At 47.3% G+C, this 14,161-nt stretch overlaps 2 protein-coding genes across 3 annotated transcripts in view; one reads left to right on the top strand and one right to left on the bottom strand.

Annotated features, from left to right (window-relative positions):
* Positions 1–14,161, bottom strand: part of LOC138281256 (rho GTPase-activating protein 1-like) — a 158,770-nt gene that overhangs the window by 39,527 nt on the left and 105,082 nt on the right. For both annotated transcript variants that reach the window (XM_069219585.1, XM_069219586.1), the window contains exon 7: positions 417–515. In XM_069219585.1, the coding sequence (XP_069075686.1) occupies positions 417–515 (99 nt within the window). The remainder of the gene's footprint in view (positions 1–416; positions 516–14,161) is intronic.
* Positions 1–14,161, top strand: part of LOC138281257 (SPRY domain-containing SOCS box protein 3-like) — a 189,857-nt gene that overhangs the window by 156,373 nt on the left and 19,323 nt on the right. The gene's annotated exons all lie outside the window — the stretch shown is intronic.

Here is a 14,161-nt window from a genome sequence, read left to right as displayed (position 1 = left end):
GGTCCTTACAACCTGTAATGAACGCGCTATAAATGAACCAGTGATGCCATTCTCGCCTGAATCATGCTATGAACTGCCTAGCGAGTCCCTTCTTGCCTGTATCACATGTTCCATGACCCGCCCAGCAGGTCACTGTTGTCGTGTACTCACTGGATCGCTCCAGGGCCTGTGTCACCCTCTCTATGCCTCTTCCAGGGAGCCCATTCTCAAATGTATTGCATTGTCTACGAGTAGCCCAGAGGGCCCATTGGTGCCTGTATCATGCTCTACCCTGATAACTCATCCAGTAATTGTTGCCGGGATTACACTCTAAACTTCCCAGCAAGGCTGCTGCTGTCTGCTTCACACTCTACGAACCTACTAGTGGGGGCCTTATCGCCTTTTTCGCACCTGGCCTAATCCACACTAGTTCTTACTTCAGCACTTGTGATGGGATTCCCAGCTGCTCCAGCTTCAGGTGCTCCTCCAGCTCCATCAGGTAGTTCATGTAAAAAATCTTACGGCCAAACTTAAAGCTGGAAATCAAAACACAAGAGTCAGATGATGAAGCCGCAGAGGACTACAGTCCACACAGAGTGACATAGAGGGTGATCTGAAGTAAACAAACCAGGTAACCTCTGCTCATGCAATAAGGGGCACTCACTCTGGCAATAATCCCTTCATTTTGTTTAATTATATTTTGAATCTAATTTATTAAAACATGATGTTATTATTTTCCATGTAAATTCAATTTAATGTGAGTTTCTTTTGGGAAATCAGTGGATCATTACACTGATAGCTTATCAACCTCTCTTAAAAGATCATTCCCCTCCTCAGAAGAACCATATACTGAGCTTTACCTACAAAACATTTAAGAATGCCATATCACATATACAAATCAAACATTATAAGTTCACATATTGGATGTCTTACTCATATCTGAGCCAATACAGAACACAAAGAAGTCAAAGTATGCGTTGTCTGTATCCCAAAGCCATTATCCTTTTCACAAACGTGCAGTGTTTTTCAACCACCTCATGCACATACGTGATGTATTGCTCATGTATTTTGGAGATTACGTGCAGAAATGCAGATTTCTATACACTTTTTTGTATTGATTTGCGTGAGAAGATGGCCTGGCTTGTAGTGTACCAGAGGTACTTACATCTTACACCAGGTCCAGTGATCCACCTTAGTGAAATGTAGGCAGTGTTCTAGCAGCTTAGGCTGTCTAGAGGTAGCTGTAGCAGAGAAGACAAGGCTGAACTAGGATACATGCAAAGCTCTTGCAATACCACTATAGTCACACAATACTGATACACAAGGAAGACAATACTCAGTGTTACCAAAAGAACAAGCTACTTACCTTCGGTAACGCTTTTTCTGGTGGATACACTAGCTACCTGTGGATTCCTCACCTTATTAATTCGATGCTTGCGCCAGCATCCGACGGAAAGTCTTCTTCCTAGCTGTCTACGTCGACGAGGACGTCATAATGGCACGGCTCCACGTGACTCCGTCTGATGTCAACGTGCCAATAAGAGGTCCTCGTCGGCGTAATGACGTCAGTTTCACCTCATCTTTTTTCGTGCTCTTAAAGCAAACAGGAGTAAACCGACCATGAAAAATGATAATTAATATAGAAAGATATACGCACACAAAAACCTTATCCATTTAAACCATCCATTCTTATTGAGAGCTTAAATACACGAATATACAAAAATATACAGAGAAATATCACTATATACATATATATACACATATATATATAGATATAAATATATAAATATAAGAAGAAATATTAAACCAAAGACTGCAAGATAACTGTGCAATCAGACAGGCAACGGAGAGGCGGGAGGGACCGTGAGGAATCCACAGGTAGTCAGTGTATCCACCAGAAAAAGCGTTACCGAAGGTAAGTAACTTGTTCTTCTGATGGATACAACTACCTGTGGATTCCTCACCTTATGAATAGAGTCCCAAGCAGTACCGCACTCAGTGGTGGGTGCCCACCTGATTACACTAAGAAATCTTGCAATACCGAGCAAGCAAAATGACCGTCCCTCCTCATCTCAGAGTCCAAACAGTAATGTTTCACGAAAGTATGGAGGGACGCCCACGTTGCCGCTTTACATATATCTATTAATGGAACTCCCCTCGCCAGAGCAGAGGATGCAGATTTAGCTCTAGTAGAGTGGGCCCTGATACCTTCAGGAGGGACCTTTTTTGCCAAAGAGTAACAGATCTTGATACACAAGATGACCCACCTGGAGAGTATCCTTTTCTGAACCGCTCTGCCCTTTTGCTGACCAGCATATCCAACAAACAGTTGCTCATCTAAACGAAAGTCCTTAGTCCTTTCGAGGTAAAAACTCAGGGCCCTCTTAGGGTCCAACCTATGGAGTCTCTCTTCTTCTTTAGACGGGTGGGGAGGAGGGTAAAATGCAGAAAGAGTGATATTCTGCCCTATACGAAAAGGGGTGACAACTTTCGGCAGAAAAGCAGCCCTGGTTTTTAGAACCACTTTATCAGGGAAAAACATAGTGAAAGGGGGCTTAACGGAGAATGCCTGAAGCTCTCCAATCCTTCCAGCAGAAGTAATTGCGATCAAGAAAACAGTCTTGAAGGCTAAATATCTCAATGGACATGAATGCATGGGCTCAAAAGGCGAACCCATTAAGAATGTCAAAACAAGATTTAAGTCCCACTGAGGCATGTGAAAAGGAGTAGGAGGAAAGCTATTCACCAAACCCTTAAGGAACCTATGTACAATCGGAGACTTGAATAAAGATGGCTGGTCCGGAAGGCAAAGAAACGCCGAAAGAGCTGCCAAATAACCCTTAACTGTAGCTATAGCACAGCCTTTCTTCGCCAAACTAAGAACAAACAAAAGTACATCTGAAAGATGGGCCTTTAAAGGATCTTTTTAGTTCTCTCCACACAGCACAAATTTTGCCCACCTTCCGGCATAAACAGATTTAGTGGAGTGTCGCCTGGACGATAGTATAACATCCACTACATCCGGTGGGAGAGAAAAGGAACTCAGGTTGCCCCGTTCAATCTCCAGGCATGAAGGTGCAGGCTCTGGAGGTGGGGGTGTAAAACCTGCCTCTGCGATTGAGAGAGGAGATCTGCCCTAAGCGGGAGACGGAGCGGAGGGCCCTGAGAGAGTTGAAGTAGGTCTGTATATCATACCCTTCTTGGCCAGTCCGGTGCCACCAATATGACTTGGGCCCGGTCTTGACGAACCTTCCTCAAAACCCGAGGAATCAAGGGTATGGGGGGAAACGCGTAAAGCAACTGGCCGCTCCAGGACATCTAAAACGCGTCCCCCAATGCTCCTTGCATCGGATACTGGAGGCTGCTGAATAACGGGCAATGCGCGCTCTCCCGAGTAGCAAATAAATCCACCTGAGGAGTACCCCACATCTCGAAGATGTGGAGAACTAGATCCGGATGGAGACGCCACTCGTGATCTAATGAGAAGTGACGACTGAGAACATCCGCACGTACATTCAACACTCCGGCCAAATGATTTGCCATCAAACAAATCTGATGGTCCTGAGCCCAGGACCAGAGTCGGAGGGCTTCTCGGCAAAGAAGATACAACCCCACTCCTCCCTGCTTGTTTATATACCACATCGCAGTAGTGTTGTCCGTCAGGATCTGAACTGACTGACCGCGAAGGGAAGGGAGGAAGGCCTTGAGCGCCAAACGTACCGCCCGCAATTCCAACAGATTGATATGCAACATCTGTTGCGCTGGAGACCAATGACCCTTGATCTCCAGGTCCCCCAGATGAGCTCCCCACCCTAGAGTGGAAGCATCCGAAATCACTGTGGCCACTGGAGGAGGCAGTGAAAACGGTTTTCCTTGGGAAAGGTTGCCGTCCTCTGCCCACCAAAGAAGATCCGCTACAGCGTCCCTGGAGATCTTTATAGAATCCCTGAGATCCCCCTTGTGCTGGAACCACTGTCTGCGGAGGCACCACTGAAGAGCCCTCATATGCCAGCGAGCATGAGTGACCAACAGAATGCAAGAAGCAAACAGACCTAGCAGGCGTAAGACCTTGAGGACTGGAACTGCCGCTCCACTTTGAAACAAAGGAATCAGCGCCTGAATGTCCCGTACCCGCTGAGGAGGGGGGTAGGCCCGAAACTTTGTCGTGTCCAGTACTGCCCCTATGAACAGGAGGCGTTGAGAGGGCTCCAGGTGAGATTTGGGTACGTTCACCGAAAAACCCAGATCGAACAACAACTGTGTTGTCATTTGCAGATGAGACAACACAATCTCTGGAGACTTGGCTTTGATCAACCAATCGTCCAGGTAGGGAAAAACCGCTACCTCCCTCTTTCTGAGATGTACTGCAACAACTGCCATCACCTTTGTGAAGACCCGGGGTGCTGAAGTAAGTCCAAACGGAAGGACCGCAAACTGGTAATGTTGCGATCCGACCCCAAAACAGAGATACTTCCTGTGCGACTTGATTATGGGAACATGAAAGTACGCGTCCTGCAAGTCGACAGACACTATCCAGTCTCCTTCGTTCAACACCAATAGCACCTGCGCTAGGGTCAGCATTTTGAATTTTTCCTGCTTGAGGAACAAATTCTAAATCCTCAAGTCTAGGATCGGCCGCAACCGACCATCCACTTTGGGAATCAGGAAATATCTTGAATAACACCCCTGACCCCTTTCCTGCAACAACACCAACTCTATAGCGCCCTTTGCCAACATGGTGACAACCTCCTGTTGCAACAACAGAAGATGGTCTTCTGAACAAAAGGAGGGACGGGGGGGAAAGGGAGGAGGGAACTCCAGAAAGGGGAGAGCATAGCCCTTTTCTACAATTCCTAGCACCCACGAGTCTGTTGTAATTGACCTCCATTTCTGCAGGAAAAGACTCAATCTTCCCCCTACAGGAGAAGTATGGATGATAAAGTGGGGAAAACTAGGGCTGCTTCTGCTGTTGTCCACCAGAGGAGGATGAAGAAGAAGAGAGCTGCTGGGCTGGACCTCTAGCCCTACCCCTACCCCACCCTCTGAAGGCACGATAGGGCGGATTGGCAGGTTGCTGGACATAAGATTGAGACCTTCGAAAGACAGAGCCTCTAACAAATCCTCGAAACCTACGAAAAGGTCTGTACGATGTAGTAGAAGGGGCCTGCAAACCCAGGGACTTAGCTGTAGCCCGACAGTCCTTAAACCGTTCAAGGGCAGAGTCTGCCTTGTCCCCAAACAGTTTTTCCCCATCAAACGGAAGGTCCATTAAAGTGGATTGTACATCTGATGAGAAACCCGAAGACCTTAACCAGGCATGCCTTCTCGTAGCCACCGATGTTCCCATGGTCCTGGCAATGGAATCCGTGGTATCCAGGCCAGATTGTATAATCTGCGGCGCAGCAGCTTGTGCATCCAAGAAAAGGGACCCAAAAGATCTTTGCATTTCCTGTGGCAGATCTTTTGCCATCTCCTTAGCAGAGTCCATTAGGGCATGGATATATCTGCCTAGCACACAGGTGGAATTGGTAGCTTTTAGGGCCATGCTGCAAGAGGAGAACATTTTCTTCGAGGACTGCTCCATCCTCTTGGATTCTCTGTCCGTCGGAACACCTGGGAATGTACCGGGGGCAGACTTTGCAGAACATGATGCCTGAACCACCAAGCTCTCCGGAGTCGGGTGACGAGACAGAAAAACTGGATCTCCTGGGGCACTTCTATGCCTCCTCGCCACTGCCCTGTTTACAGCAGGAGATGTCACCGGCTTTTTCCATAGGTCTAAAATAGGCTCCGTCAAAGCCTCATTAAAAGGCAGCAAACGGTCAGCACTGGAGGAAGATGGATGAAGAACCTCTGTGAGCAGGTTAGTCTTTACTTCTGCCGTGGACAAAGGCAAATCCAGGTAATCAGCTGCCTTCCTCACCACAGCATGGAAGGAAGCGGCCTCCTCAGTAAACTCCCCCGGAGATGCAATGTCCCACTCCGGGGAAGTATCCAAACCACTTGCAGTGGCAAGCCCCTGGAAGTCATCAGAAGGCTCTATCTCACCTTCCTCAAGCCTTCTGTATTCCTCCTCCTCCAGAAGCCTCAACGCCTTCCTTCGAGATCTAAGATGAGTTTCCAGAGCCGGCGTCGACAAGGACTCCATCGACGCCGAGGATCTCAGAACCCGAACCGGTTCAGGAAGGCTCCTAGATTCAACCGACGTCGGAGCCGGCACCGTCCCGAAGTCGGCAGATGACCTCCTCGAAGCCGAATGAACGGAAGGAGATGGAGCCGGTCTGGATGAGGCCATCAATGACGCCGGATGGCGCGGAGAAGGAGCTGTTTGAGAAGCCGACGGATCCACGGTCCCAGGCGAAGGACTCCTGCCAGGGGAGACCCCCGGCGCCGGACCACCAGACTCTGTAGGGCAGAAGGGCATGAATGGAGCAGCCCTGTACAACGCCGGCGAGCCCAAATTGAATGCCAATGGCCCCGTGGGACCCGCCGGTGCACCAGCAGGGGCCATGGATTGAAAAACAGCATACATCGCATTCAAAAATGCGGCCGGATCCGTCCCTGGAGTCGGGAAAGCCGGGTACTGCTGTGCAGATGTCTGGTGAACATCAGGATCCCTTGGCGACAGTGAAAAGCGAGGACTACCTTGAGTGACCTCATAGACTGAAGGCGCCGGTGACAACCCCGGACTCTCCGGCTGAGGCGTGACAGTAGGACTCATCTCCCACGTCTTCTGACGCCGAGATGAACGAGACCGAGACCTCGAACGACTCCTCGATCGGCTTCACTCCGAACGGCGGCGAGAGTCATGATGACGCCGCTTCTTATGTTTTTTGGGAGAAGCATGGGAGGAAACTTTCTTGTGTTCCTTCTTCTTTGCCTTGGCTCAGAGGAGCTTCGCCTCGCGTTCTTTCAGAGCTTTCGGATTCATGCTCTGGCACGAAGAACAACCTTCCACATCATGCTCGGAGCTTAAACACCAAATACAGTCTGAATGGGGGTCGGTCACTGACATCCGACCCCCGCATTCCCTACACGGCTTAAAACCGGACTTCTTCAGAGGCGACATTGTAACTTCGAGAAAACGTTACAGTTACCAACGGGCCAGGAAGAAAAACCGTTGCCGTTGAAGCACGGAAAAAGGAAAAACTGATGTCAGTACGCCGACGAGGACCTCTTATTGGCACGTTGACGTCAGACGGAGTCACGTGGAGCCGTGCCATTATGACGTCCTCGTCGACGTAGACAGCTAGGAAGAAGACTTTCCGTCGGATGCTGGCGCAAGGATTGAATTCATAAGGTGAGGAATCCACAGGTAGTTCTATCCATCAGAAATAAAGGTACTTTATTTTAGTGACACAAGGCCAAAAATATCTTAGAGGTTATACTCCCTCTGGAGGTAAGTATTATACACAATATATACACTAGTAACCAAAATCAACTAAGTAAACAGTCAGAAAATAGTGCAAACAGTGAAAAACACAATAGGTTGCAATGTGCCTAGGGGCAACACAAACCACATACTAAAATAGTGGAATGCGACTGTCGGTTCCCCCCCCTAGGCAAATGTAGTGTGTAGAGGGGCACTGGGAGTGTAAGAAAACACCAAATGTAAGTCAAATACACCACCCCAGGGCCCAGGAAAACAGGAGTAAAATACAGCAAGTTTCCTCAGAACACACTAGAAGTCGTGGTAAAGGATTATGCAAAAAACAAGCAAGACTGCAAGAAACTAACAATGGATTCCTGGACCTGAAGACCTGTGGAGAGAGGAGACCAAGTCCAGAAGTCGATCAAGAGTCCATGAAGAACAGGAGCGCCTCCTAACCCGGATGAAGGTGCAAGAGTGGATTCTCCGGTTGGAAGAAGAGTCAGAAATGCACCAAAGAAGACAGCTGCGGGTTCCTGCTCGGTGCAAGAGATATCCCACGTTGAGTCGTCGGATGGAGGCTGGTTTTCGACGTTGGATTCCGCCAACAAGCCTTGGCTCACGCAAATGTCGTGGTTGGCGGGAAAAGGCGCTACCTGGGCCCAGGAGGGACCTGAGGGTCTCAACTCGGATTAAGGAGACAGAGGGGCCTCTCAGCACTTTAGAGAGCCCTCGGAAGGCCAGGCAGCACCCACAGGAGTCCCAGAACACAGGGACAAAGGAGTTGCAAAACGTGGTCATCGCAGCACTACACAAAAGGCACCCCACGCCGCCAGAGAACAACTCAGGGAGCTGAGCGTCGCAGGATAAAGTGCTGGGGACCTGTGCTACGCTGTGCATGAAGGATTTCTGGAAGAAGTGCACAGAAGCCCTAGGAGCTACAGAACAGATGGTGCACAGGGGTACTGTCTGGCTCGGGGAGGAAGGCCCTTATCTCCACCAAATTTGGACAGCTGGACCTTTGGACAGTCAGACGAGGAGTCCCAGAGTACCGGTTGTTGTCGCAGAGAGGCGCCTGCTAAAGCAGGGAAGTGACTACGTCACTCCACAGGAGATTCCTTTGGTTCTTCTGGTGCAGGGTGAAGACAGGCAGTCCTCAGAGTGTGCACACCTTGGAAACTGTTGCAGTTGCTGGTAGGAGCTGAAGTTGCAAGTCACAGTAGCCTTCCTGGATACTTTGTTGTGGTTACAGCGGTTCCTGGAGAAGTCTGTGGTTGATCCGACGGTCAGGAGCTGAAGCAGAGGAGGCAGAGGAGTCCTGGTGGAGTCTTGCAAACCGAATCTGAGGAAACACCCACAGGAGAGACCCTAAATAGCCCTGAGAGGGGGACTGGCTACCTAACCAGGTAGGGACCTATCAGGAGCGGTCTCTGACGTCGCGGACTCTGACGTCGCCTGCTGGCACTGGCCACTCCGAGGTCTCCGGAGGGTACCCACACCTTGGAATCCAAGACGGCTAATGCCAGGGACATTCTGGAAGAGCTCTGGGCACCACCCCTGGGGTGGTGATGGACAGGAGAGTGGTCACTCCTCTTTCTTTTGTCCAGTTTCGTGCCAGAGCAGGGACTAGGGGTCCCTGAACCGGTGTAGAGTGCATTATGAAAGGAGGGCACCGTTTGTGCCCTTCAAAGCATTTCCAGAGGCTCTGGGAGGATACCCCTCCCATGCCTGTAACACCTATTTTCAGTCGAGAGGGTGTAACACCCCTCTCCTAAAGGAAATGTATTGTTCTGCCTTCCTGGGATTGAGCTACTCAATCCCCAGGAGGGCAGAAACCTGTCTGTGAGGTGGCAGCAGCTGGGGCTGCAGTGGAAACCTCAGAGAGCTGGTTTGGCAGTACTGTGGGACCATTGTGGAGCCCCCAGGGTGGATGGAATTAGCCCCCCCAATACCAGAATCGGATTGGAGGTACAATTTCTCAATCTTAGACACCTCACATGGCCATATTCGGGGTTACCACTGGGAAGTTCCATATATATATATTGACATATATGTAGTGCACGCTTATAATGGTGTCCGCGCCCTCACGAAGTCTGGGAAATTGGTCCTGGATAACGTGGGGGCACGTTTGCTAGTGCAAGGGTGCCCTAACACATAGTAACTTTGCACCTAGCCTTCAATAACTGAAGGTTAGACATATGGGTGGCTTATAAATTACCTGGTGCAGTGAAAATAGCTGTGTGATAGTATTTACACTATTTCACTCAGGCTGCAGTGGCAGTCCTGAAGGAATGTTTGTATGAGCTCCTTATGGGTAGCAAAAGAAATGCTGCAGCTCATAAGGATCTCCTGGAACCCCAATGCCCTGGGTACCATATATTAGGGACTTATAAGGGGGGGTCCAGTGTGCCAATCTGGATTGGAATATGGAGTCAATAGACTATAGTGAAAACCTTGGAAACATAGAGAGCATAAGCACTGGAGTTCTGGTTACCAGAACTCCAGTGACACAGTCAAGCATACTGACAACACAGTAAAACACACTGACATATAGGCCACAAATAAGGAGTACTGGGGTCCTGACTAGCAGGATCCCAGTGAGACAGTAAAAACACACTAACAAACAGGCAGAAATTGGGGGTAAGATGCCAAGAAAGATGGTACTTTCCTACAATTTGTTCTACAGAATGGTGTGCTGGTGTATTCAATTCAGTAAGAAAAACAAATGTAGTCTTTATGGCCATTTAAACTCAAGGATGTTCAGAGTTCAAAAATTAAGTTCACCAAAATTCCACGTGTTGCATTTTGTTAGGAATATTGAGCACTTTTCAGAGTTTTGATACTATTTCAAGAGTATGGAATTTCCACAAGTGCATTTCATTAAATAAATAACTTTCGAAGTATCACATGTAACACAGAGTTAAACAGAACTTTTCTACCAAAGGATATAGATGAAATCTCATTATATAAAATTATTTTAATTATTACAGTCTGAACAAGGAAATTAGTCTTACTTTTTCCATTTTTGTCAGTATTCACTGTTGGTCCTTCTTTCAGCTTTAACAAATATTTTTCATAGGTTTTAATTCACATCGTTTCAAAAACAGCTCTATCATCAAATATATTGTCTTACATTTTATTATAAAACATCTAAAACATGTACTTCTGTTCCAGGTATTTCCTATTTTAAATGAACTGAATCATGTATTTCTGAAAGCAGTTTTAGAAAATTCTGTTTTCTGTTTGATATTGCAAAGAAATCAGAAATGTATGATTAGAAATAGCGGAGGCTCCTCAGCTATGGCGAAGGAGCGTCAACCCACATCGAGCAGCATCCGCTGCAAACCAACAAAAAAAAAATAATAAACTGAGTTTATAAACATTTTATTGTTAAAGGGGGGGGGGAGGGGCATGGGGAATGACAGGGACAAAGAGGGAGTGCACAGCACTCCCCCTCAGTGCGCCTGTATGTTTGGTTAGCCTTCTTAGGCCAGCCATACACATATGCGCACTGTACTCTCTTCAACCCAGCAGTATGTTGCCAGGCTGTAGAGAGTAGGCACAGGCTCCCAGTCTGCCTGGGAGCACCCTAGCAGGGCGCGCCAGCGACTTCTAAAGCTGCTTTCACGCAGCGTTGGGATTGGCAGCAGGTCGGGAGCCTTTGCCTACAGTGACCAGGAAAGAGGAGCGGCACGGCGGCAAGGCAGGTAAGTTTTTATTTATTTATTTAATTTTTATTTTAGACCCCCGCCTTCCCTGCCGCCACGGCCCTCCACCGTGCAGCGAGTGATTAGGAAGGGGCTGTGTTTCCAGGAAGGGAAAATATTTAAAATCAATAAATGCCCTGCGGCTGAAATGAGTTGATCCAGCTGCCATGCTAGATGGCTCCCGCAGCAGCTTGGGTGTGTACCCGACACCAAACCCCACTGCACACAGCCTGCGTCGGGTTCAAACGCGTAGAACAACTACTGTGAATAATAGCCGCCTTCTTTCCCTCAACACTGGAATAAATAGTATATTATACTCTAGACATCTACATATACACCATTTATACAATGTCAGTGAAAAAAATGTGGCCCAATAACCTGTTATGTAGAGTAACTGCATAATAGACAATATCTCTTCACTGTCATTTTACCTGCTGCACAAATATAACCTCTTAAATCATGGTTTTGGGAACCAATCTTTTTGTTAAAGCAAATACACATGAAAAAATGCCTTGACATAAATCATACAAAATAACGGTGAGTGTAGTATGCCATTTAGCACCTTTGTATTGGGGGTGTCGGGGGAGGGGAAGCCAACACTTCAGGGTTAATCCTCGTCAGTCATAGCCGCTACCCACACTCATCGCTAAGAGTCACACAGGCAGTTCCTCAGAGTGCCGCAGAGCACACAGGGTATCGGAGAGGGCCAGAACCCACCAGCAGCTTAAGAGTCATTCCGAGTCCCTCGCAGTGACAAGAGTCTACACAGAGTCTGACTGCAAAGGTGATATCACACAGAGGGCCCACACATGGATGAAGTCATACAGGGGACTTGATCCGAGAGTCCAAGTCTCCATAAGGGGGCAACACTGCTAATGCACTGATAATATGTTAACCTCAGGCTCACTTTCTGACATCCAGAGAACCCCGAAGAAGACAAACTGAAACCATAACATCCATCCCTGCACATGCCTGCACCAAGTGTCCCGAAGGCTGTGTACAGTCACAGAGCTCTAAACCCAAAGACCTGTCAGGCGAACTTGAGCAGGAGAAGGGGATGATCAGGCGAGTCACTGCACTGCCTGCTGCTGTCATCAGGAGACTCCTTTTACACTAAGTATAACCTCTTGCTCTCTCAGACTACACACAACATGGAGGGTGAAGATTAGAAGCTAATACTGACAGCAGGCATGAAGTAATTCAGAAGAGACAGCAATGGCTGGTGATGGTATTAACAGAAGCACATTCAGCTGCCTTGAAATGGTCTGCCTAGGGACTTTTTCATAAAGTGGAGCTTGCCTTAGCTCTAAATGAATATTCAGAGGTCTCAGGCAAGGTCTTCTAGCCACTACCAAAATACATATTTCTCAGTCCACCTGGGATTGCTTCTTATTCTTTTGAGTAGCACAAGGGAGGACCAAGAGGTGCCAGAGAGTTGTGCATAAGATGTACAAACACTGCATACTTTACATTTAAATAGAGAAAAACACCTGAACCACAGGTCAATGAGGACTGCAAAGGGACAAACTGAAATAATAAATAATCAGCACAGACACAATTGCAATTTCTGTAAGAGCAGCATAAAGGATTTCACATAAATTATAGCATGAAAACCAATTTTTTTTCTGTGCTGGAACTACTTGAAATCTTGGTAGGGGAGGGGACAAGTGAAATAAATCCCATGGTTTAGTTGGATGCATGAATGGCTATGTTAAAAGCGTACAGTTAAGTCGGCGGAGTGAATGCTTTTTACATTAAAGCCCGTAAAGGTATGGAAGCCTGGTAGCAGTTTAGGAATTTCTTAAGTGAGTTATTATAATAATAAAATATTCAAAGCGTCAATATGTCCTGAATCCTGTGCCAGTTGTCCTTGTGCAACTCCAGAGGCTACAAGCAGCTGCCACTTGAAGTTCAATAAATCTGCCCTTTCGACCTAGAAACTGTGCTCTTTTTTTTACACCAAATTTTGATTATTTACTTGTAGAAGCTCCACAGAAATATTGCACATTCATAAATGTTACAATGACAACAAATACAATTTCATATATAACCCTACAAAATAGCAAAACGTATACAATCAATAACATATATTAACTGACTTTGAGTAAAAAGTATGAATAATGATTCAAAGGGAGTCAGCAAATTATAATTTCCAAGAAGAGGTCTTAAAACGCAATCCTGATAAAAACATAGGGCCGGTACAGAATATAATGCATGGTTTAAGTCTTGTATTTCTGCAGGACAGAATTAACATCCTGACACCAAATTTAAAAAAAAGGTCTTTAAGGAAGAGAACTGAAAGAGAAGCCTCCTGCTTGAGAAGGAAACCAGAAACCACGTTTGGAAAAAGAGAGGAAACTGGGCCAGAGGCCCACTGAGCCTAGGTGAGAGAGATTATAACTGGGCCTTTACAAAGGCCAGCCCATCATTAACCCTCTTGTAGGAAATAACTGCCATTGAAACTCTCTTAAGAGCGGGATACTTTGCAGAACACCAACTGATTAGAATGGGGCTTTCAGAGGCACCACAATACTGAAAAAATAAGAACTGAATAGGCTTTCAACCAGTGAGTGGACACCCGCTTACAGCATGGATACAGGGAATTGACATTCACCTGAAGCATGGACAGAGATAATGGACCCCTTCTCTACAACATGGACATGGGCAATGGAGACCTATTGTGAGAGAATGCCTCTTTTTGACATGGTTGGCCCCCACTTTTTGACTGATGTATGATGTAGCGTAGAAACTGATAGTGCCCAGGGTCTCTGCTAACCAGGTTTCCAGGGCCAGAGCCTTTTCCCTAAACTGTAGTGATGTTGTGGCACAATTGGAGACCTCTTTGGCTGCTCCCATGAGCCCCTAGTAAATGGTACTTAGGTGCCCAGGGCAGCAGGTATTTAGGGTAGGCCCCCTAAGGGCAGCAGCACTAATTGTGCCACCTCCAGGGCTCTACATTCAGGTCCACTCAGCACCCTGATGCAAACCTAAAGAGAAAACCCGATTTGGCACACTGTCTGTGTGCCCTGTCCACTCCACACTGCATGCACTATAAGTAAGTCACCCCTCTGGCAGGCCTTTCAGCCCTAAGGCAGGGTGCACTATA

The sequence above is a fragment of the Pleurodeles waltl genome, unplaced genomic scaffold, assembly GCF_031143425.1.
Source record: "Pleurodeles waltl isolate 20211129_DDA unplaced genomic scaffold, aPleWal1.hap1.20221129 scaffold_84, whole genome shotgun sequence".
NCBI lineage: Eukaryota > Metazoa > Chordata > Amphibia > Caudata > Salamandridae > Pleurodeles > Pleurodeles waltl.
The sequence above is the reverse complement of the archived record's forward strand: the minus strand, read 5'-3'. Positions and strand labels throughout refer to the sequence as shown.